Source organism: Tachysurus vachellii, chromosome 13 (genome assembly GCF_030014155.1).
Source record: "Tachysurus vachellii isolate PV-2020 chromosome 13, HZAU_Pvac_v1, whole genome shotgun sequence".
Taxonomy (NCBI): domain Eukaryota; kingdom Metazoa; phylum Chordata; class Actinopteri; order Siluriformes; family Bagridae; genus Tachysurus; species Tachysurus vachellii.
Window position 1 is genome coordinate 6,057,501 of NC_083472.1, and position 21,891 is coordinate 6,079,391.

At 38.6% G+C, this 21,891-nt stretch overlaps 2 protein-coding genes across 14 annotated transcripts in view; both read left to right on the forward strand.

Moving 5' to 3' along the window:
* Nucleotides 1-10,878, forward strand: part of gnaia (guanine nucleotide binding protein (G protein), alpha inhibiting activity polypeptide a) — an 11,373-nt gene extending 495 nt beyond the window's left edge. The window contains exons 2-9 of the mRNA XM_060885552.1: nucleotides 4,403-4,445; nucleotides 4,561-4,702; nucleotides 4,916-5,073; nucleotides 6,331-6,459; nucleotides 7,643-7,772; nucleotides 8,204-8,357; nucleotides 8,465-8,672; nucleotides 9,829-10,878. Coding sequence (XP_060741535.1) covers nucleotides 4,403-4,445; nucleotides 4,561-4,702; nucleotides 4,916-5,073; nucleotides 6,331-6,459; nucleotides 7,643-7,772; nucleotides 8,204-8,357; nucleotides 8,465-8,655 — 947 coding nt within the window. The 3' untranslated portion in view covers nucleotides 8,656-8,672; nucleotides 9,829-10,878. The remainder of the gene's footprint in view (nucleotides 1-4,402; nucleotides 4,446-4,560; nucleotides 4,703-4,915; nucleotides 5,074-6,330; nucleotides 6,460-7,642; nucleotides 7,773-8,203; nucleotides 8,358-8,464; nucleotides 8,673-9,828) is intronic.
* A 3,488-nt stretch (nucleotides 10,879-14,366) lies between these two features.
* The window catches only part of magi2b (membrane associated guanylate kinase, WW and PDZ domain containing 2b), a 135,756-nt gene continuing 128,231 nt past the window's right edge, over nucleotides 14,367-21,891 (forward strand). For all 13 annotated transcript variants that reach the window (XM_060884430.1, XM_060884433.1, XM_060884434.1 and 10 more), the window contains exon 1: nucleotides 14,367-14,914. In XM_060884430.1, coding sequence (XP_060740413.1) covers nucleotides 14,617-14,914 — 298 coding nt within the window. In that variant the 5' untranslated portion in view covers nucleotides 14,367-14,616. The remainder of the gene's footprint in view (nucleotides 14,915-21,891) is intronic.

Consider the following 21,891-nt stretch of genomic DNA (forward strand, 5'->3'; position numbering starts at 1 on the left):
CTTGTGTAAGAAGGATGGAGTTATTTGGGATTCAGCCATAACAGCTTCATTATCTGCATAGCAACCTGTGAGCTGTGTCTCAGCATGTAACTAAACTACTTTATCTTCTGCAGGAAACTTACACTACACTCTTACTTTATTTTCTTTATTCCAGCTTGTTATAAATTACATTTTGAGCCACTGACATGACTAATATAGCTTTGGTCTTCTTGTAATTAGCAGCCCATAAAGAAAATGAAATTATTTTGATCTGAATTTTAGTGAAGAAAAAACCCATTAAAGCTATTTTTTTATTGCACTTAATAAAAGTTAATAAAACGGTTTCTTTAACTTGGTTCGGGTTAGAACGTGTTTAACATCAGTCGTTATTTATGTTTTAAAGTTTAAGTTAGGCCTTAAAGCAATATGTTTTTTTTATTTTTTATATGAACCTTATTTTTATGCATTAATATACACACAGCAGTTAGTTCTGGTTGTGACACAATAACAATGTTAAAATAATATATAGAGTTACAAATGTACACAAGTAGTATAAAGTGCTTAAACATATGCGACTTTTCTACATGAAGTATCAACAAACAGTGGATATTTATATTAATCCCTGATTTGTTAAACCCTGTAATATTTACAAATTTAGGCTTTATGATTTATTTCAGTGCAGAGGTGATTATTGAATGCTGTATCTAAAGCAGAACACACATCTAAAGTACTAAGCGGTACAATTTCCTGTTGCTATGCACATTTCCAGGTGAAAGATGCATAGTGAAGGTACAAAAGTTAAGCACACCACCTCAGTGACAAAGCATTACAGTTTCTACATTACATTAAAATGTAATGATGTAATATAGCATTTCTACTGCTATTTAATTAATATATAAAGTGAATATTTTGTCTGTAATATCTATGCTGGAATTAAGTAGCCTGCATTATAAATTGTGTATTTCACAGAAGATTTGTAGAGATTATTCGAGCTAATATTTTTCTAATCTATATGTGTGTGTGAACCTAACAACTTCGTCTACATTGTTTTTGTACCTTTGATGCTTCTGTTGACCTTTTGAATTTCAACAGCTGGAAGCATGATTGTTGATCTTTTGGGGATTCGTTCATTTGCCAATTGGGCAGATACACACACTTACCCCAAAGGAGCTGGTTAATTAGTCAGGTTGCTGTGTACTTTAACGGTTGTTTGTTGTAGGGTTGTATGTCTGGAAACACATCCATTTGTTTCTGCAAGTGCAATAAAGACAGAAGTTTGTTGGAGAGTATTTGAGGTGGGGACGCTGTGGCAGAAAGTGAAACCTCTGCTGTTTCATAGCAGAGTCACAAATTCCATGAAGGTGTCCTCTGACGTATTATAATAGTTTCAGAAAGGCCACATTATAGCTATAGGTTTTGGCCAGGGTTGAATTTTGTACATCAAAGCAATGGAAAAACCTCACAACTGCAGGACTGACTGAACATTTGCTGTTTTTGTAGACCAGACTTACTTTAAGGGGAGACGTGTGAAAACTTTTGGCAAGAATTTGTGTGGTGGCAGCTGTCAATCTGCCCATCCCTTTTACCCTTAGAATGCCCTTGTGTGCTCTTAGACATCAGGTTGTTGCCTAGAAACCACACATCCAGCTTGAATTACCGCACCGTAAAAGTGGCAGGTGGAGCACACTAAACAAAAGGTGAACGATTGTGTCAGGTTGCATGTTCACACAGATACCTGGTCCTCTATAATAGTCTACTATTGAAGTTGTCTATTGAAGTTGTAGTACTAATTCAACTGTATGTGCTTGTGAAAGGACACAGTGGGTGCGAAAGTACCAGACTGAGTATATGGGTGTGATACTGATCACAATCTGGCAGTGTAAAAAGCTTCACCGATTCACTCTTCTGTTTATTCCCTCCTACAAATCCGGCATCAGGAACAAATGTCACTGAGTAAATGGGTATAATCATGAACATCTCTAAATGCTTTTAGAGCTTAAGCGTTTTTCCCGCATTACAATTAACAGACATTATCAACAAATCCAACTGTTTTTTATACATTCTTTTCATTATATACTGCATTTATTTGACCCATTTTGAACCGTTGTCTAAAGCACCAACAGAAAATGTAATTCCCATTGCACATTGCAACTTTCTACTATATCCTTATTGCAAAAACAATTAAATGCAATGTGCATAATTGGAACAAATTAAAAAATCATAAAAATCAAGTGTCCTAATAAGGTGTTGGGCCACCATGAGCGTTACCTTGGCATTGATTCTTTAAGTCTCTTGGAAGAACACAGTCCTTCCATGAGATATTCCCTCATGTGCTGTTTTTATGATGGTGTCAGAGACCTCTGTCTGACACATTACTCCAAAATCTCAGGTATGTGTTCAGTTGGGTGAAATCTGGTGAGTGTAAAGACCATATCATATAATTCTCTTTCATAACTTTCATTCATATCAAATTATTCAGTGAGACCTTCTGCACTGTAGATGGCATAGGATCAGTTAGAAGAACGTTATATTGATTTGTATTGATGCACCTTTTAAGGGGACAAGTGGAGCCAAGCTGTGCTAAAATAAATAAATAAATAAATAAATAAATAAATAAATAAATGTCTCTACAGCATAAAAGAGCTGCTGTTTTCCGTTGTCACCCATCTGTATTGTACAGGCCTTCATTAAAGTGACAAACGCAATGTGAAAACTGAATGTTTTATTATTCTGTACACCATGAGATTGTGCACTGTCTAAAAATACTGAATGATGCAATGATGTTGTCACTTAATAACACGGTCGTTACGTGACCTTCAGCAAAAGCTCTTCTTTCTTTTATATTCCCATTTAAGGCAAGTGATAAATGGCTCATTTTATGAAGAAAATCTGAAGTATTTTGGTCAAATCCACACTTGTACTTTCAGACAACTTTTCAGGTTGTTACTGTTTGAAAATGATTTTTTTGTCACTTTCAGTTTTAAAGTTTATGGTATATCACTGCTAAGATTCGAGTCCACCGATGAGAGCTTTCCAGTTACATCGACACGTGACACAATACTCGTGTGGCTGTGGCTGTGCCTTTAAGCCCTAGAGATTGGTGATGTTGTGATTCGAGCCATGTAAGTGAGGTGCTGACTTTGCCTAATTGCTGTTTGTGCTATGGGACTGAGAGATCATTCGGCCCCCTCAGGCCATCCCCAGAAAGCCGCCTGGGGTGAAGCGATGACTAATTGAAACAAGCTCAGTAGACTTCAGAATCATTTGGCTCTCAGATCAGCTGGAAGTGAAAAAGTGACAGAACTAATTCATTCTCAACTTTCAGATCATATTTTTTCAGCTTAGCCTCAACATACAGTAGATGCCTACATGAGGTTAGAGCAGAAATATATCACTTCTTTTTAATCCAGGCATTGCTTTCCCCATCTCAGCTTCCATCACTTAAAAATCAAAAACAGTAAATGAATGCTTTTTACTTTGGATTCCAGTTGAGTTGAGACGTGGGAGAGACAAACCGTACTAAACACCTGGGAAACCGGGCTGGTTTCTGAAGAGACGAAAGAGTTAAAACACAGGGGACCAAACACAGGAACACTAAATGCTAAAACAGAAAACACACCCAACTTTCTGCACCAACTCACCTGAGCCTGTTGCATATCTTCTGCTAAAAATGAAAAACATGCATAATTCTTTAATTAATCTCATCAGGTTAACACCCACTGAGCTTTCATTGAGCTGGGAGATCAGCTGCATGTTAAGCAGCTACTGACGCAGTGTACTGCTCTAAATTGGTAGTAAATGGTGTAATTTTTTAGATATGGTGACTTCAGTTTGCAGAGCTTGAATGCCAGTGGGAATTTCCTAGTTGCTTTCTAGACATATGTTATCAGATTTCCTCTTCCTTTCATTTATCTCTTTCCCTCTTTGGAATTGTATACATGGCCTGTATTTAGTTTGTGAGCTTTGCTTTGCTTATTTGGATGTTGCTAGATTTACATAAATCTTTTTTGATTTAACTTACTTAACTTATTGATTTCATGAACTCACTGATCTTTGGGAAAGTTGTGCATAGGCGACAATTTGTGATAAAATTCATTTATTTTTTGGTATTATTTGCTGGCACATTATTTCCATGTAACTATTTTGATGAATTAACATGTACTATAAAGTAGTCTGTTATATTCTTTTTTATGTTACTAGAATTTTCTATTACATTAAAAAAAAATTGTTTTCCCCCAAAGTTATTATTGGTTGCATTTTTCACCTATTTAAATAATGTTTGACTAACTGTTCTTTCCTTCTTAGGTTTTTTGTCAGGCTATAAAGCACTTTGTTAAATAATTCGTATTGTTATTAAATTCGTATTGCATCCTCAGTTTTGTTGAAAGAAAAGACAATGTTCCTTTCTATTTTTGTTGATCAGGTGCCGGTGAGTCTGGGAAGAGTACAATTGTCAAACAAATGAAGTAAGTCCTGCTCCTATAAACAAATTCCTGTTCACAATAGCATACAAGGAAACAGACTTTTATTGCTTCTGTAAATTGATAACATGCGTATCATCGCTGCTGTGTTTTTGCTCAGAATCATCCATCAGTCTGGTTATTCAGAAGAGGAGTGCCATCAGTTGAGGGCCGTGGTGTACAGCAACACCACTCAGTCCTTGATGATCATCGTCAGGGCCATGGAGCGGCTGGAGATCGATTTCGCTGATCCTGCTCGAGCTGTAAGTGCTAAGCAGTGGAGATGATGTCCATATTCATGAGCTGCCATCTTCCAGCCTAGTGTTTCTCTCCAGTCAGGCCTAATCAACTACAATGAGTTAGTTCATGTATAGCAATAAGAGCACTTGAAGGCAGTAGGGGTTTCCTTAGCAGAAATGCCTGTCTTGTGATTGTGACCAGTGTTTTTTGTGTGTGTGTGTGTGTGTGTGATGCAGGAAGATGCAAGGCAGTTATTTGCACTGGCGAGCACAGCTGATGAGGGCGACATGAGCCCAGAGCTCGCAGGCATCCTCAAGCGCCTGTGGATGGATGCAGGTTTGCAGATATGCTTTGGTCGCTCCAGGGAGTACCATCTGAATGACTCTGCGTCATAGTGAGTCTCTCGATCTCACTTGCTTTATCCCTGATTGCAAGAAAAAGGGGCATTTAATGGATAAAATCTGATGCTTCACTACCTTCAGGATGTACAGTATACATGTATCACTGATTCTGGTAATGAAAGTTTACATGAATATTTTGTCCCCATTATGGCAAATCTTCCACACATGCCAGAAATGAGCAAAATGCACATTACACTGAACAACTGAGCTGTGTTTTGAATTGACACACAAACCGCCACACCATAGAGGACAGCTTCAGCGTTAATAAATAGTCTTACTATCTGAAATTCACAAAAACAATGCAGCACAAAGAATACATACATCTCTACCAGATGAGACGATCTTAGCCTTTATTCTTTATAGTAATATATATTTATAAAAGTATAAATATTTACAGATCTAAAAAGTTACACAACTGTCAGTGTGAGTGCATAATGGTCAGAATTGTTGAGTTCCTGAACAACGTCATGGTGCACAACCGGTATGGATAAAACGAGAAAATAATCAGCACCTCCCATTTGCTGCAGGGATGATGGCATGCATTGAACTTCACTTGATTATTTTTTGTGTGTGTGTATATATATATATATCTGGCGTAACCTGTTTCAAATGTTTGGATACAGCTTTCAGCTCTTAAATCATAATTCCTGGCACTTTTGCAACACTAAACTCCCAATAATTTATTTTCAGTACGTAGATAATTAGTTACAGCATCAGGGAAGAGTTGAACTCATAAGACTCTTGAACTGAGAAAGGACTAACAAATAATTTTACAGTGCTTGTCATGTTCACTTTTTTGTTTCTTTCATTCTGGATGTATGTTACATCATCCTAACTCTGGTACCAGCTAAACTTTCACGCCTTTTTAATCAGAGCTTTCGTTTTTTTGAGTTTATTTCTATAGTTTATTTTTCCCCTTTTGCGTGTTCCATCATCTTCATAGAGATTCAAATATATTTTATTCAAATGGACAACAATGCAAATAACATGGATGTGTGTTGAGAAGTATGATGTGGCAAAACCTCACCGTTTGCATGTGATGTGCAGACACACAAAGCACATTCAGTCCTTCGGAAAAAAAAAAGTAGTATAAAAGTAGAAAGTATATTTCATAAAAGTATATTTCAGATCATCGTGACCGAGAACGTTTGTTGTATGTAAAAAAAATAATAAAAGTAACCCACTACTCCTTTAATACTATAGTATCTTATAATATACCAACTATATCCTTGTTCTTCTTTTGTTCCTAGCTACCTGAATGATCTAGACAGGATATCGGTCTCTAATTACATCCCCACTCAACAGGATGTCCTCAGGACCAGAGTGAAGACCACTGGTATTGTTGAGACCCACTTCACCTTTAAGGATCTTCACTTCAAGTGAGCTTTAGATTTTAATCAAAATGTTAAGCACATCTCACAACTGGGGAATGTCTGCCAGTCATCCATAGCACATAAATCAGGCAGAATATTGAAATACAGTGGTGAAGAACATTGTTTGCATGTTTGCCTGCTAGCATTTCAGGTTTCGTGTGTGTGTGTGTGTGTGTGTGTGTGTGTGTGTGTGTGTCTCTGATGTTTTGTGTATTATCTGAGCAAACAAAGAATATGTTGTTAGTATATACTATGCAATTTATTTTGGAAGGTGGGTGTGTTGAATTCAGGAAGTGTCAGTGTGTTTGGGTTTGAACTTCCCTCATGTTTATGTTTATGAATTTTAAAACAGTGTTAATTCAGATATTTAACATCTTGATGGGTGGATATTAGGACGCAGACCAAAGATTTCAGTCAAACTCTAAGATGAAATATGACTTTGCAGCATTGTATATGAGATTTATGGAAAACTTTATAAATGTTAGTAAAGTTTCATATGTAACTGCACTAAATAACAAGGCATAAAGGATTGTTTTTGAAATCTAAGCGTCGTAAAGCCGCTTTCACTACATGGTTTTAATGCTCTTCATGTACTACTGACACACGTGGCTAAGATGCTGTTAAACATCGGTGGCTACAGCGATAAGAAAGAATAACGTTAAGTAAAAAGGAGTTGAAATCTAATGACAAGATTGATCATGAGGAATGAAACAAATTTATGCTGTCAGTGGAGAAAAAACCTGCTTTATGCAACCAGTCTGAATTTCTATCAGTAACGTAGAGAAAAATGGGTCACCTTTGAAAAGTGCATTCTGACTTGACTGGAAGGATATTTATCTTGTAAAAATAACCTTTTTAATCAAACCTACAGTAAAAAATGAAGTGAACTCTTATACATTCATATTATACTTGTGCGTGTTATAAAATAGCTGTTTTTTTTCTCCGGGTTCCACCTAAAGTCCTTATTGTTTACATGCTGCTTTAGGTTAATACTGTAATATTCATGAGAGAATAAATGACACGCAGCCCATGTGTGTTGTGTTGAGCATGTTTATGGAATTCCTCGTGCAAAATACTGCTTTTTGTGGCATTTCTAAGAAACCAGCGCTCTTTTCAGGAAACAGATTAACCCAATTATATTGCTGTAATGTTTGAGTATTTTTTAATGACGTTAACTCTGTCCTCACAGGATGTTTGATGTGGGTGGCCAGAGATCCGAGAGAAAGAAGTGGATTCACTGCTTCGAGGGGGTGACAGCCATCATTTTCTGCGCTTCTATGAGTGACTATGACTTGGTTCTGGCTGAGGATGAGGAAATGGTGTGTTCTTTCCTCAACATCACTTTAGCTCTACTTCCTGCCTTCATTGTAACACAGAGTGTATATAGTGGTGATGGGAGGGTTGTTGGGAGGACACACTTTATGATATATCATCGAATTTACAAAAATTATTTACAAAATAAGATTCACAAGTTTGCAAGTATTCACCCCTGTTGCTGTGTAACTCTAAATTTGTTCTTATGGAAAGAGACATTGCTACAGCATCAACGTTTTTAGCTTGCTAATGAAGAATTGCTTTCATTCCCAATTGCATCATTAGCACATTTTTTCTGTAGCTGAGTTTATGGCCTTGAGTTTATTTTTTTTTTAATTTAGTTATAGTCTATAAAATAAACCTGTGTATGTGAGAGACTATGCATGTATGAAATACTTGTTCTAGAGGGTTTATCACTGTATTGCTTCTTGTACAGAACCGCATGCACGAGAGCATGAAGCTATTTGACAGCATCTGCAACAATAAGTGGTTTGAGGAGACGTCCATCATCCTCTTCCTCAATAAAAAAGATCTGTTTGAAGAGAAAGTCAAGAAAAGCCCTCTGACCATTTGCTTTCCAAACTACACTGGTATGCACCCGAGTGTCGTAAACGTGTTTGGCGTCAAATATGCAGCCACATCGCAGTTGGTGCCTTCGTGGTATTGTTTCTAGTATAACTTCTGTTCTTGTGCTCAGGCGGGAACACGTACGATGAAGCAGCCGCATATATCCAGAATCAGTTTGAGGACCTGAACCTGAAAAAGGAAACCAAGGAAATCTACACCCACTTCACTTGTGCAACAGACACTAAGAACGTGCAGTTTGTCTTTGACGCTGTCACTGATGTCATCATCAAGAACAACCTGAAGGACTGTGGGCTGTTCTAGACCCAGCTGGTAGATCAGTGAGTAAATACCGATTTATTTTCTATTATATATCTTATTTCAGTGCTCTCAAGAGCAACCGCTCGAAACGACAAAATCTATATAAAGCAGCCTATAAAAGTACATCAAACGATATTAAACTTCTATCATGGCTGTGGTTCCGTACTTCTCTGAACCAATATGATTAGTCCTGGATTTTGGACTACAAGCGCTCTTACATTTGGGTCCTTCAAATTTTTTTAAATATCTAATATAGAAAAAAAAAATCAATAATATTAATATATGCAGTTATACAACAATTAATTTATTGTTGTTGACATCAAAAGTCTCTGACATTATTCAGAGGCATTATTTATTTGACATTATTTTTACTTATTGTGGTTTGGATTGATAATAATAATAATAATAATAATAATAATAATAATAATAATAATAATAATAATAATAATAATAATAAACAGGCCCTCCAGGATATTAAAATGCTTGATTTTGTTTTTTTTTTCCTCTCTCTCTTAAGATTCTTATTTTAAACTAGTGAAGACAGATATACTCATGTACACATGTTCCACACGTAAATCGCAGACGTTTTTGGTTGAACACGCATTGTGATGATGTCACACGATTGACCCAAATCTGCAGAAGATCTGCGGTATTTTGGAAAATGTGGAAAATTGAAGCTCCTCAAAATATCATTTCTGTGATGGCAAAATCCTGGAGGGACTGAATAATTAATGAATAAAATAAAGGTGCATAAAGGTGCATTGGGATTTGTGGATCTCATGGAACCCTCTTTGTGTACCACTGTACTAGTGTCCAGTTTATTAGGTATCTTATACATACTCATCGGGCATTTTCTAACATCTTCCTACCATATAGGTGCACATTATAGGTGTCATTTCAGCTTACCTCTACACTGTTTATCATTGGAAAGTGACCGTGATAGGGTTAGTGTACCAGAAACTTTCGTACCAGTACGTCACTAATGTAGTGAAAAAACTTCCACCACACAAATAAGGAGTGTTACCTAACAAACTGGCAACTCTGTCTGTAATTTTATAACAAACTGTGTGTTTACTGTTAATACTTTTTTTGCCTTAAACTTGTCTAGAACAAATTCCTGAAATGTGAACACGATTCTGTGTTTTGCTTTTTCTATCCTGTTTCGCCTCATCACAGGGTGACGAAACCAGACAGACAGAAAATAGCGAGAAGAAGTTCGGCTGTAGAGAGGTCAACTAGGAACATGGCATATCCGTTATGTAAACATTTTATTTATCTTCTCTAAACATTTTTATTGTTTCAGGGAAAAAAATCTTTATGTAAAATATTTGTACAACTGTAATTGTCACAGGAACCGTTTTTAAAAAAGAATTTATAGTTGCTTTCTGAAGGGTTATGGGTTTTTTTTCACGCTGAAGGTTTTTGGGAACGTCTTTTAATCTCTGCTCTACTAAGATGATCCAAGATACTCAAACATGATGTAGACATTGATATGTAATCATGTAACATTAGTAGCACTCTTTTCTGGTGGTTACCATGATGACGATGATGATGACGATGATGATGACGATGACGATGACGAGTGTATATGAATAGTTGACAAAACACTCCCGTGGTGTTCATGTAAATCCTGCCTGAATTATAAGACTTGTATAGAGAAACTCTTCTGTGTGCAAACATAATAGATGGATGGGATTTCCCAGAACACATCAGACTACACAGAATTGGCATCCGTCATGTCTGATTAGTCTGTAGGTTGATTATGAAGATGCACCAAGTAACAACAGATGGACTAAAGAGACTGCTGAATAGAAAACAAGGAATGGTTTCAAGAAGAACCGTGATAACTTTGAAAACATGAAGGTTTTGAGTATGAAAATGAAGACTTTGACGTGTGACATTTTGCTCACAGGAAGCCTTTTTAAACAGACCAAAGCAATTCAGCCTTTTTAAATCATTTCTGTAGAACATAAGTAACTTTACACTTCTCATCCAAATGCATTGCACACTATATTACTGTCTGTTATATTTGCTAGAATGAGTAAATGTGGAATGTGGTACAGTAGACATTTTCCTGAAGTTATTTATAACAAATTTTAAATGCTTTATGCACCTAACTTTATGTCCCTCCTTGTCTCTGTTCTCATTGGTGGGGCATAACTGAGCAATATCCACTATTTTGCTAATAAAATGTGCTGTGGTTTACTCATGGCATTTTGAAATAGATGTTTTTTTTGTCTGATGTCCTTTGTTTAGGAAAGCTTTTATTTTATAGACTCATTATAGACTCATTCATAACAGCAGCCATAATGACGTTTCATAATGTTGACAGGAGGTTGAACTATAATCCAATTATAAGCATTAAGAAATCACACAGGGGGCACGGTGGCTTAGTGGTTAGCACGTTCGCCTCACACCTCCATGGTTGGGGTTCGATTCCCGCCTCCACCTTGTGTGTGTGGAGTTTGCATGTTCTCCCCGTGCCTCGGGGGTTTCCTCCGGGTACTCCGGTTTCCTCCCCCGGTCCAAAGACATGCATGGTAGGTTGATTGGCATCTCTGGAAAATTGTCCCCAGTGTGTGATTGCGTGAGTGAATGAGAGTGTGTGTGTGCCCTGTGATGGGTTGGCACTCTGTCCAGGGTGTATCCTGCCTTGATGCCCAATGACACCTGAGATAGGCACAGGCTCCCCGTGACCCGAGGTAGTTCGGATAAGCGGTATAAGATGAATGAATGAAAGAAATCACACATAGTTCAGTAGGTTTGTGTTATTATAATCAGCAAAATCTACAACAAATATGTTTAAGGCTTTTTATTACTGACTTTTTTAAGGCTTTTTATTTTTATTGGTCTTTAAGAAGCAGAGGCCAAAGCTATTCTTTATGGAGACTTTATTAATACCTGAAGTGTTAAAGCAGGCTGCCCCCTGGTGGCGAAAATCACGTTTACAGCTCCATGACTTGATGAGATGACCAGAATAGTAATATGTAGTCAATTCTTCTAGCTGTGTTGAACCAGGGGTGTCCAAAATTATTCAGAAAGGGAGTACATTTGTCATGTCATGGTCAGGTGTCCACAAACCTTTGGCCATATAATGTACATTTTACATGTTTGAAGTTGCCAATTTGAACATGATTGGCTCTTATATTTTATGACAGAATAACCCTTTCAAGACTAACTTAGATTTACTCACTATGATTTGCAGATCCTGCTGTTTCTTAAGGAATGTGGTAGTGTTGTATTTAATGGATTTTTTTTTAAAGAATTGAATCATAATAACACATTTTATATTGAATATATATCTTTAAAATGGAAATGCATCTCTGTAATACGTGTTTCCACACACATTCATTCCCCCACCTCTTGCTGGGACTCTATATTGCAGAAGGATTGAGTTTTACTCTCAAGTGCTTAGCCTAATGTCCCAGCTCTCCAAAGCAGATGAAACAGATGCCTAATGGATCCTGTACTAAAGGAGAAGGTAGCAGGAAGATGATGGAGTCTTTGTCCACGAGTGTCAGCCCACTAGTGTCCTGTACCATATGGCTGAGTTCCCAGGTAAACTGCGTCAAACACAACCTTTCTGCAGCTCCCAAATGTCTGATTAGTCACATGACTGATGATGCCTCTTTAACAGTAGTACAAGTAAAGATTGTAAGTAGAGGTCTAAGGGTGAGGACACACGCTGGGCTCCTGGGGGAGTGTAGCGGATGAACGTGCCCTGCTTTGTTCAAGAAAGGCTGTGACAAGTTTGAAATATTTGGAATATAAATAAAAAAGTAGGTCTTTGTTTTGTATGCTTTAATAATTCATAAATAATTAAATATGTTAAAATTACAATAAATATCAGTCTCAAGATATAAAGAAATGTTTTTTGTCCAACTGGAAAAAAAACCTTCCTAATAATAACCCTGGATCTTCTTATGCAAAAAAAAAAAAAAGTAATAATTGCTTTATGAATACATTATAGTCCTTCTTTCACATAATTAAGAATGACTGTAGGAAGTCCACAGAATTATGTATTAGAACCACCCCAATAATCCTAATCCCCAAAATTCCAGATTATCTCAGTATCCACTCTGGTAAATCATATTACTTTCTAATCTGCACATTATCTGGAAAATCTAATTATGACTCCCCTTAGGCTTGGATCATGTCATATTTGCCAACTAATAATATAAGAAATGATTTAAACAAGGCTCTCCTGGTGGCTCGCAGCTGTACATGTGTTTAGATTTAAATTCAAGTTATTTCCAATCCAGACATCCTGATTCAATTTATTAAGGCTAATAATTAGATAATCAGTCAGAACAGGCATGTTGGTAGTGAGGAAATTACAAACCTTTATAAGGCAGAATGACTCCAGAACCACAGGCGTGCTAACACACAAACACACACATACACACTCACACACGCCCACCCACACACACACCCACCCACACACACACACACACACAAATAAACTCCTCTACATAAACCATGTTGCACTGTAAACATTTCAGGATTACATTAGGCTAAAGCACTTGCTGCCTCAGCATGCTTTCTCATTCACAAATAATGTTTGGCAGCAGCTTTCCAGCCTCCTTAATACTGAATGAAACATCTTGTCCTGCCTGAACTCATATTAAAAAGTAATGCCAACAATTAAAAAGTCACATCAGATTTATATCATTTCATTTTCAAGGGCCTTTGGGAACTGGATCACATTAAAGGATCTTTATGTACAAAACAGTGTTACAGCCCACTGTGAGAAAAAGATGCCACACTGTATTTATCCTGGTCATTAGGGTGGTACCATGAATCTGGTACATTACTGACAGTGGAGGTCATTTCATGTTTAAGACAACTAAAGAAAATCATATTAACACACTGATTATAAACGGTGTTATTTACAGTGTATGTCTGTAGGCAGTGATTCAGCGCTGTAAGTGTTAACTCTGAAGGACTCAGTCTCGTTTCCACATGTTTTTATTCTCAGATGGATCGTTCATTCCTCCGCTAGGAGACATTACATCCGGGTCATTCCACGCTCATTGCATGCTGGGTTGCCAGTTCGTTCTCTAGTTATTTTTGGGATATTGCAATGTTGTTAAATACAGCTTTTGTTTTTATTGCATACTTTTGTATATATTTTCACTTCTTTTAAATGGCAGTTTATTATTATTATTATTATTATTATTATTATTATTATTATTATTATTATTATTATTATTACTACTACTACTACTATTATTACTATATATTTAATTAAGATAAGTAAATAAATTATTTCAAATAATACATGGTTTCACGTTGCAATTAGTTTAGTTTAGTTGCCATAACAACATAGAAAAATGCTTTTTCTAAATAAAATGAGTCTTTATTTTGTCTCAGTGGAACAGTAATCCTATTATTAGCGAACATTACAACTAGATAAATTTCACTAAATCTTACTGAATATATATTATAATAAGTTAAACTACACTGTATATCTAAACTAAAAACTAAATGTTTTTATAGAAGTGTTTAATTGATAAAAAAAAACACTTAACAAAAGCGTGCCAAATGGAAATGTATTACTAAATTTAACGTTACATTGTTTGTTATTATTGTTATTGTTATCATTATTATTATTATTATTATTATTATTATTATTATTATTATTATGACTAAGAGCAAGAAACACTCAATCTGGCAACACATCTCGCGTGCGTGTGTGCGCGGGCGCGTGTGTGAGACGGTCTGCTTCGGTTGCATAGCTACTGCTGCAGCTCTCGGCAGAAGCGCGCGCTACGTGCTACATGGCTCCATCAGCCGCGCGTGCGATCGCGACATTGTCGTGAAGAAGAAGAAGAAGAAGAAGAAGAAGAAGAAGAAGAAGAAGAAGAAGACGAGCGCCTAGTAACGGCGCTGAACAACCGAGCGACCCGATGAAGAGCCGCCCGTTACACACGCGCTGCTAAGCGGAAAGAAATTCTATCCGCGATGTCCAAGAGCTTGAAGAAGAAAAACCACTGGACGAACAAAGTCCACGAAGCGGCGCTCACCCGTAACAAGGAGGGCGAGCTGGGCTTCGAGCTGCGCGGCGGCGCTGAGAACGGTCACTTCCCCTACTTCGGAGAGCTGAAGCACGGAAAGGTGGCCATCCAGAGCGGTAAGCTGTGCGCCGACGAGCTGCTGCTGGAGGTCAACGACACGCCGGTGGCCGGACTCACCACCCGGGACGTACTGGCCGTCATCAAGCACTGCAAAGACCCGTTTCGCCTGAAGTGTGTGAAACAAGGTGAGACGGCCTGATACAGCTGGAGCAGCGTAAACAGCCGCGCGCCCCCGCTGCGCGCTCCCGTTCTCTCTGTCTCCGTTCCGTTATCCGTTCTAACGTGTTTACAGCGTATGTACATCCGTGTGTGTGTTGTAGCCACAACAGCCCTAGTTGGCTACAGTAGGACGTACCAGTGGCTTTGTGTGTTACTTGCTTGTCTATCTAAAGGATTTGGCGGCTTGTTGTTGCCTTGGTTACGCGTCTCTTCCGCTCCGTTACGTTTTACGTGTTTCACGGCCTAGGCTTTAAAACTGAGTTTTCACTCGCGTAGCATCCTTTATGACACCAAGCTGTCTGTGCGAACGGATCATGGAGGAGTTTGTGTAATATTGAATGCAGACAGGAGAGGTGTGTTCATGCACATCTGCTCATTAACACCTACAGACTTCACACAGATTTTGTGTCCCTGGTGACAACCGAAAGGCCTTTAAGGTCTGAAGTTTGCTGAGGAGTGTAACATATAAATCTCCCTTCAGGTGAGAGCACACTGACAGGAAGAACCACCTGATTATGTGAAGATCTAGACAAGAATAATACCATATCGTTTAAAATAGTCCCATCTTCATAGTATTCAAGCAATATGGTACAAACATGTATAATTCTACAGTATGTACATTAGATACGATTTATTTAGCTTTACAAGAACTGAAAAAGAATTGCAGACCTCTGAGATTTGAGGTAGTAAATTGGACTGTTTTGTCTTTACAGCAGAAATCCTATGGTACCAATTTGCACCTCTGAAAGCACAACGCATATTCGACACGTTACACAGTATTTGTGAAAATCTCTAGACACTCACACAGTACATGGATATCCGGTTCTCTGGTACAGAAAAATACTCTGTTCTATTTGAATGCTATGATGTATTACCATCAGATACCATCATACAACCAGGGTAGAACCAGAATACAGCTTGTCAGCGAGATGCGATCAACTCGAGAGGGAGGACGATTCGGCAAAAATATCATGTTGATAGTGTGAGTAGCACTTATATGTGTTATATGAGCGCACATGTATAGGCTTTTTAACACATCACGTAGATGTGCCTGAGTCTGGTGGGCCTGCTGGAGGTAATTGGGCTTTGGTGTATCACGGTGTGTATTTTGGTGTGCATGTGCGTTGGTGGTGCTTGAGCAAGACTCACGCTTGTTGGTTATAGACAGCCGAATGCCCAAGTCATCATAATGCACCAGTTCCAACAGTGTTTATTTGATGTCTTGAAATCTGCTTAACCAGGACCGACTAATTCTGTGTTCACACATACAGAGACTTGCAGTGATGATCAGACACCATTCATTTTTCCCAAGAGCTGGTGACTAGATGTGGGTCTGTCCAGAGACTTGTTAATTGTATGTCAATCTGAAAGCATCTTGGTACAGCGACTACCAATGGGAGTGAAGACAGCAGAACACACAAATCTCCCTCCAAAATGTTTTATTTAAGCGGCGAGAAAACCGTTTTGATGTTTTGAATGTGCACTCACTGATAATTATTATTACTATGGCAGTAGTAGGAACCGGTAGGAACGTCATCATAGTACTGCTGACTTTCAGCTATAAAATCACTGCATGTGTGAAGGAAGCTTGAGTGTAAGACTTATATACACAACCCATCACAAATTTTGGACTTTTTTAAAAAAAAAAAAAAATAATTTCTGGAATTTTTTTATTTTTCACTATTTTAAAGTAATAATGATGACATGAGTGAATACTTCGGAATAACATGAAATTATGCAGCGACTAACACGTGTTAAAGAAGTCATACCTATTCTAATTTCTTTAAATTCGTAACCATATTCCTGAAGAACACGCTTGGTATCTTCTCAAGCAGCTTTGACGAAACAAATATTTCTGGTATCGTTTATTTCATGTTATTCTCTCCGACTATTCATCTTGCTGTAAACTCTAAACTTTATTGCACATTGGTGTAATGTGCCTCCTTTTACCGGTCCATCTCTTATGGTCTTGGCTGCTCATTAGCTCCTCATTTTTTTAAATAGTTATGAGAATATCCCAGAGCAGCTTTCAGTTGTCTTTCACATTTAATTTTCACAAATAAAAATGGATATATGTGTAAATCAACACAAACAAGACACTTTTACTCGCATGACAATGATTTGAAGTATAATTGAACTTTTCTTTCATCCTATTGTAATTATAGTATGTCAGTTTGTCCTCAGAGATGTTAGTTGTTTCTTCTTTAACATGTCTTTCTATTTGTTTTTTTCCTCCTCAATTCAATATACACAATGCTATACAGAGGCATTTTTTTTTTTAGAAGACTAAGTCTTAGTCAGCAAAGCTCCGGAGGACAGAGAGTGTTCTAGCCATAAAGAACATCCAGTGAGACAGTCTTCCTGCTGTTGTAACTCTGTTAGCCAGACATGGATAAATTCTCTAGTCTGGGTGCCAGGAACAAGAAGACTATGTGTTCAGGCTATTCATTTTTTATTCATAGTTGTCAGATGGATGAGAAGTCTAGGGATGGCTAGCTAATTTTCTCCTTCAGGATGGAATTACTCTACTCACTCTATATGTTCCATTTAAAAATATTGCAATATTATTATTAACCTAAGAAAGGCATCTCCGTATCAAAGAGTGAAAGGTAACGTCGCATGAGAATATTACCAGTGATGTCCGGAAGTGTGGCAAACACAAAAAGTCTAGGTGGTAGAATCTTCTGTAAGTCTGGATTAATATGCAGGTAAACAGTTCAAAATCTTTTGGTTGTCTGATGTCCAACATGTCCAACATTTTCTCTGTACTCATATCAGCAGAGCACCAGTAAATAGACACCCAGTGCAATGTAGTCTCTTCTAATTATCATTACCATTATCATTTGTAAAATGTTAGAATTGACCCCTCCTTATAGGTCTGTTTATTCTTTTCAGGTCGAAATCAATCATTTTGGTCAAAAATACACCACAAAAAAGAACCGTTTAGAACTTTATTGTTAGAGAGTTTTCGGTGACATTAGTCACATTATTCGGCTAATAAAAATAGATGTTAAATGTTAAATTTATTGAAGTTATTGTGTAACTGTAGCTAAGTTGAACTTCAATTGATTTTATTTAATGGACTTAAACTATTCTGTGTTTACCGTGACAGAAATAGAGCTCAAAATGAGATTCGAAGGAAAGGGTTCAGGAAGTGTCTGTTAATATGAAAGACTTCAAATTGCACATGCAAATCATTCCAGATTCGGATCTTGGTTGGCTCATCTCTTGTTTCATTGCTGAGAAAAATGACTGCTTTTTTCGGCGCATTAGTCATAACTCATAACTTCTTTTTCTGAATCCCACTGCTGCACTACACACATCGACTACAGCAACACAGAATAACCAGTGAAGACATATTTTCTTAATCAGAAAAGTTATAAGTTCTGCACAACACACTACGGTTAAATGTAATCATGTCATGCTAACCAATAGGTGTGGTGTTTTCATAAGTGAGACGTTTTCACCCTGTCATCAGTGGCCAGGAACCAAAGGAGGAAAATTGCCTGTGCTCTCTGGGTGGGTTGTATGGCATACGCTCTCTCCCCCATCAATCCCAGCAGCATGAGCCAATTGCAGCTGTATGTGAGGTAGATAACACTTTCCTCCAAGTGTGTTACTCTGCCCTGTGTTGCAGCTCAGAAAGCTACATTTGGCTGGCTTCGCCTGTCTTGGTGGAAGCATGTGTTATCCTTCACCTTCACTGGCTGGTAGTTGGTCGTCTGATAGGGAAATGCTGGCTTACTGATGGGTGGGAATGGGCAGGCGACCAAACTGGGAAGAATGTGGAATAAATCCCCCAAAATTTAGAGTACAAACAGAAGAAAAGATGCTACTCAAACACAATATCTAATATGAGTATTAATACACAATTAATATCTAATTTCAGTGTTAATACTCTTAACTTTATGCTATATTGCTTGCTATACCTTATTACATTATATTAGCTACCATTTTTAGCCTAGTCAGTTTGGTTTCCAGGCAACCAAAGCACATTAGAGAAGAACATTAGAGATTTCTCTTGCCTGGTGAGCTTGCTAATGGATTTAGGATTTAGACACCATCTATTTAGGGACAACAATGTAGAAATGTATACCTTGAAACTCAGCATGTGACAAATCCAAACCACAAATCCAGACCTTTTATTTATAGTTTTCTTTATCTATGTTAATTTCTTCCACATCTCACTGTCCAGAATCCTCCTAATGCTGCGCGAGAGTTCATTTGAGCTGATTTGGTAAAGAGGACAGAAGTGAGAATGCTGAGACGCTTCAGAGGGAGGAGAGGCTCGCTCATCCAGACTCAGTTCAAGTGATGATCCTCCTGCGATTTACACAGCACATGCATACAGGGAAGAAAGAAATGATTGAAGAATCAAGCATCTGCAGGGCAGGAACAGGGTTCAAAGAGACTTTGGTGAATTACAGCAGTGAGAAAAACCCCCAGGGTTTAAAAAGTTGAGAAAGAACAGAACTGGCAAATAGTCTAAAAAAATCAAACGTAGCCGTTCTTAAGTACCTCCATAACTGTGAGAATAATTCGAAAATATTTCTAAATGATCCTTAAAGTTTGTTTACGCATGAGAAGTCCTGCCGACTGATTACACACTAAATTAAACATTAAGTAAAAAATATGCAAATGGATTGAACTGCAGTAGGAGCTCCAGTAATAGTCATTTTAGAGAGCATTATTAATAAGAGCAGCACCAGATCAGACATAAGGTAAGGTGTGGTAATGTGCGGTAAGGTGTGGTAAGCCCCACCATATTTTTTTCATTGGTTGCCATACTGTAGTGGCTTGGTCTGATTGTTTGCGAGAGAGAGAGAGAGAGAGATTGAAAGAGAGAGTCTGTAACATTACCGATATTGATTTTTTACATAGATAAAACAAATGATGAATAATTCAAGATTCTTACTTAAACAATAACAGAATCTACTTTTCTTTGTTCTTTGACTACTTTTAATTAACACTGTTTTCCCTCAAATAAACGTGCCCAAAATTTTAAAACACTATAAGAAATATCTTATAATAGATATAAGAAATATATCACTGTAATCAGTAATATGTAATATCTGTAATATCACTGTAATGAGTCTATTGCTGTCATGAACACGAAACAGAGCGGACCCAAACGCAGGATAGCATAAATCAAAACAGGGTTTAACTGAAAACATGAAACAGGACGCAGACTAAAGACAGGACAAACCACAGTAGATGCCGCGCTGCCCAAAGCAACGCGGCACAGTTAAATACACAAGACAATGAGAACAATAAGGATCAGGTGTGATGACAGGGAGGAGCAGACGAAGGCGGGGCAGACACGTGACGAGAAACATAAACAAGTGCACGTGGCCAGAGTCCGGGCAGAGTCCTTACAGAGCCCCCCCCAAGGCGCGGCTCCCGACGCGCCAATCCGTCCAGGCAGTCCCGACGGGTCCGGGAGGGGGGGAGCAAGGCACACGGCGAGGCAGGTGGGGGGAGCAAGGCACACGCCGAGCTGAAGGGCCGAACGACGTCCACAGCCGAGCTGAAGGGCCGAGTGACGTCCACAGCCGAGCTGAAGGGCCGAGCGACGTCCACAGCCGAGCTGAAGGGCCGAACGACGTCCACAGCCGAGCTGAAGGGCCGAGCGACGTCCACAGCCGAGCTGAAGGGCCGAGCGACGTCCCCCGATGCACCCCGGCCAGATCCACCCCCGGAGTCCAGGAAAGGGAGGGAGGGAGAAGAAAAATAAATCCTCTACAGAACAGGGAAGTCCAAAAACAGGAAAAAAAAAAAAACGCAGGCCTGCGACACCCCCCGCGGACAGGAAATCCACGGAAACCAAAAGTGGAGCGACGCCCCCCACCGGATAGTGCGGGGCGATGTCACAGGACACTGAAAAACAGAACAAACCTTGGGCTGGCGACATAGTCCGCAACCAGGAAGTGAGGCGGCGCCCCCCGCGGAAAAACCGAAAGCGAGGCGGCGTCCCTCACCGAAAAAATGCGGACCCACTTCGCCAAACGCACCAAGTCCAGGGGGAAAAAAAAAACAAACAGGAAAAAAGTACTCCCAGTCGGCCGGTCCAGGTTGCTGCTATCCCGCTGGGTCCTCATGTGGCGGCATCTTCTGTCAAGAACACGAAAACACGAGCGGACCCAAACGCAGGATAGCATAAATCAAAACAGGGTTTAATAACTGATAACATGAAACAGGACGCAGACTAAAGACAGGACAAACCACAGTTAAATACACAAAACAATGAGAACAGAGTCCGGGCAGAGTCCTTACAATTGCTTTCAGTTGCTTTCTATTGCATTCAGTCTATTTGCTGTTTCCCTGAGGATTCATCTCTTTGTCCTGGTTGTTGATCCGCACACATCATGGTAATGGAGGCGAAAATGCATAAGAAGTTAAGAGAGCATTGAGCACAATCCGAAACTTAACAAGAACCTCAAGTTTGAAACACAGTGCACACTGTGAGGAGGATGTTGAAGGAGGAAAAAAAAAAAATAGTACAAAGATCACAGTTCCACAGATACACAGTTCTTTTTTCTGGTTGTCAAGCTACTTTCATAATCAAGGCTATATATTAATCCCAATTCCTAATTTTATGGTTTCCTCGCTTCGTCTTTCTCCAGGACATGATATTCTGGTGCACTATAGCTGCTGTGCCATCACCAAGCTGTTCACCGAGTCGAGTTCTCATAAAAGCATACAGTATATGAAGTGGCTGGTATGTGTAGAAAAAATCCATTTTTGTATTGCTTCATAAAAGATTGTCTCAAGCACAAGACATGCAACTGCAGAACTGTAGAACTTATAATCAGAAGTCTGGGCCCAGTGACAGGACGTCATAGGAACCAATTTGGTTCAAGATGCCGCTCTCTGGCTGTGAGTGCCGGCCCATTGCGTTAAAGGACCATCAGTTTGACAGCTATTGGTTGCTGTTGGTGAGATG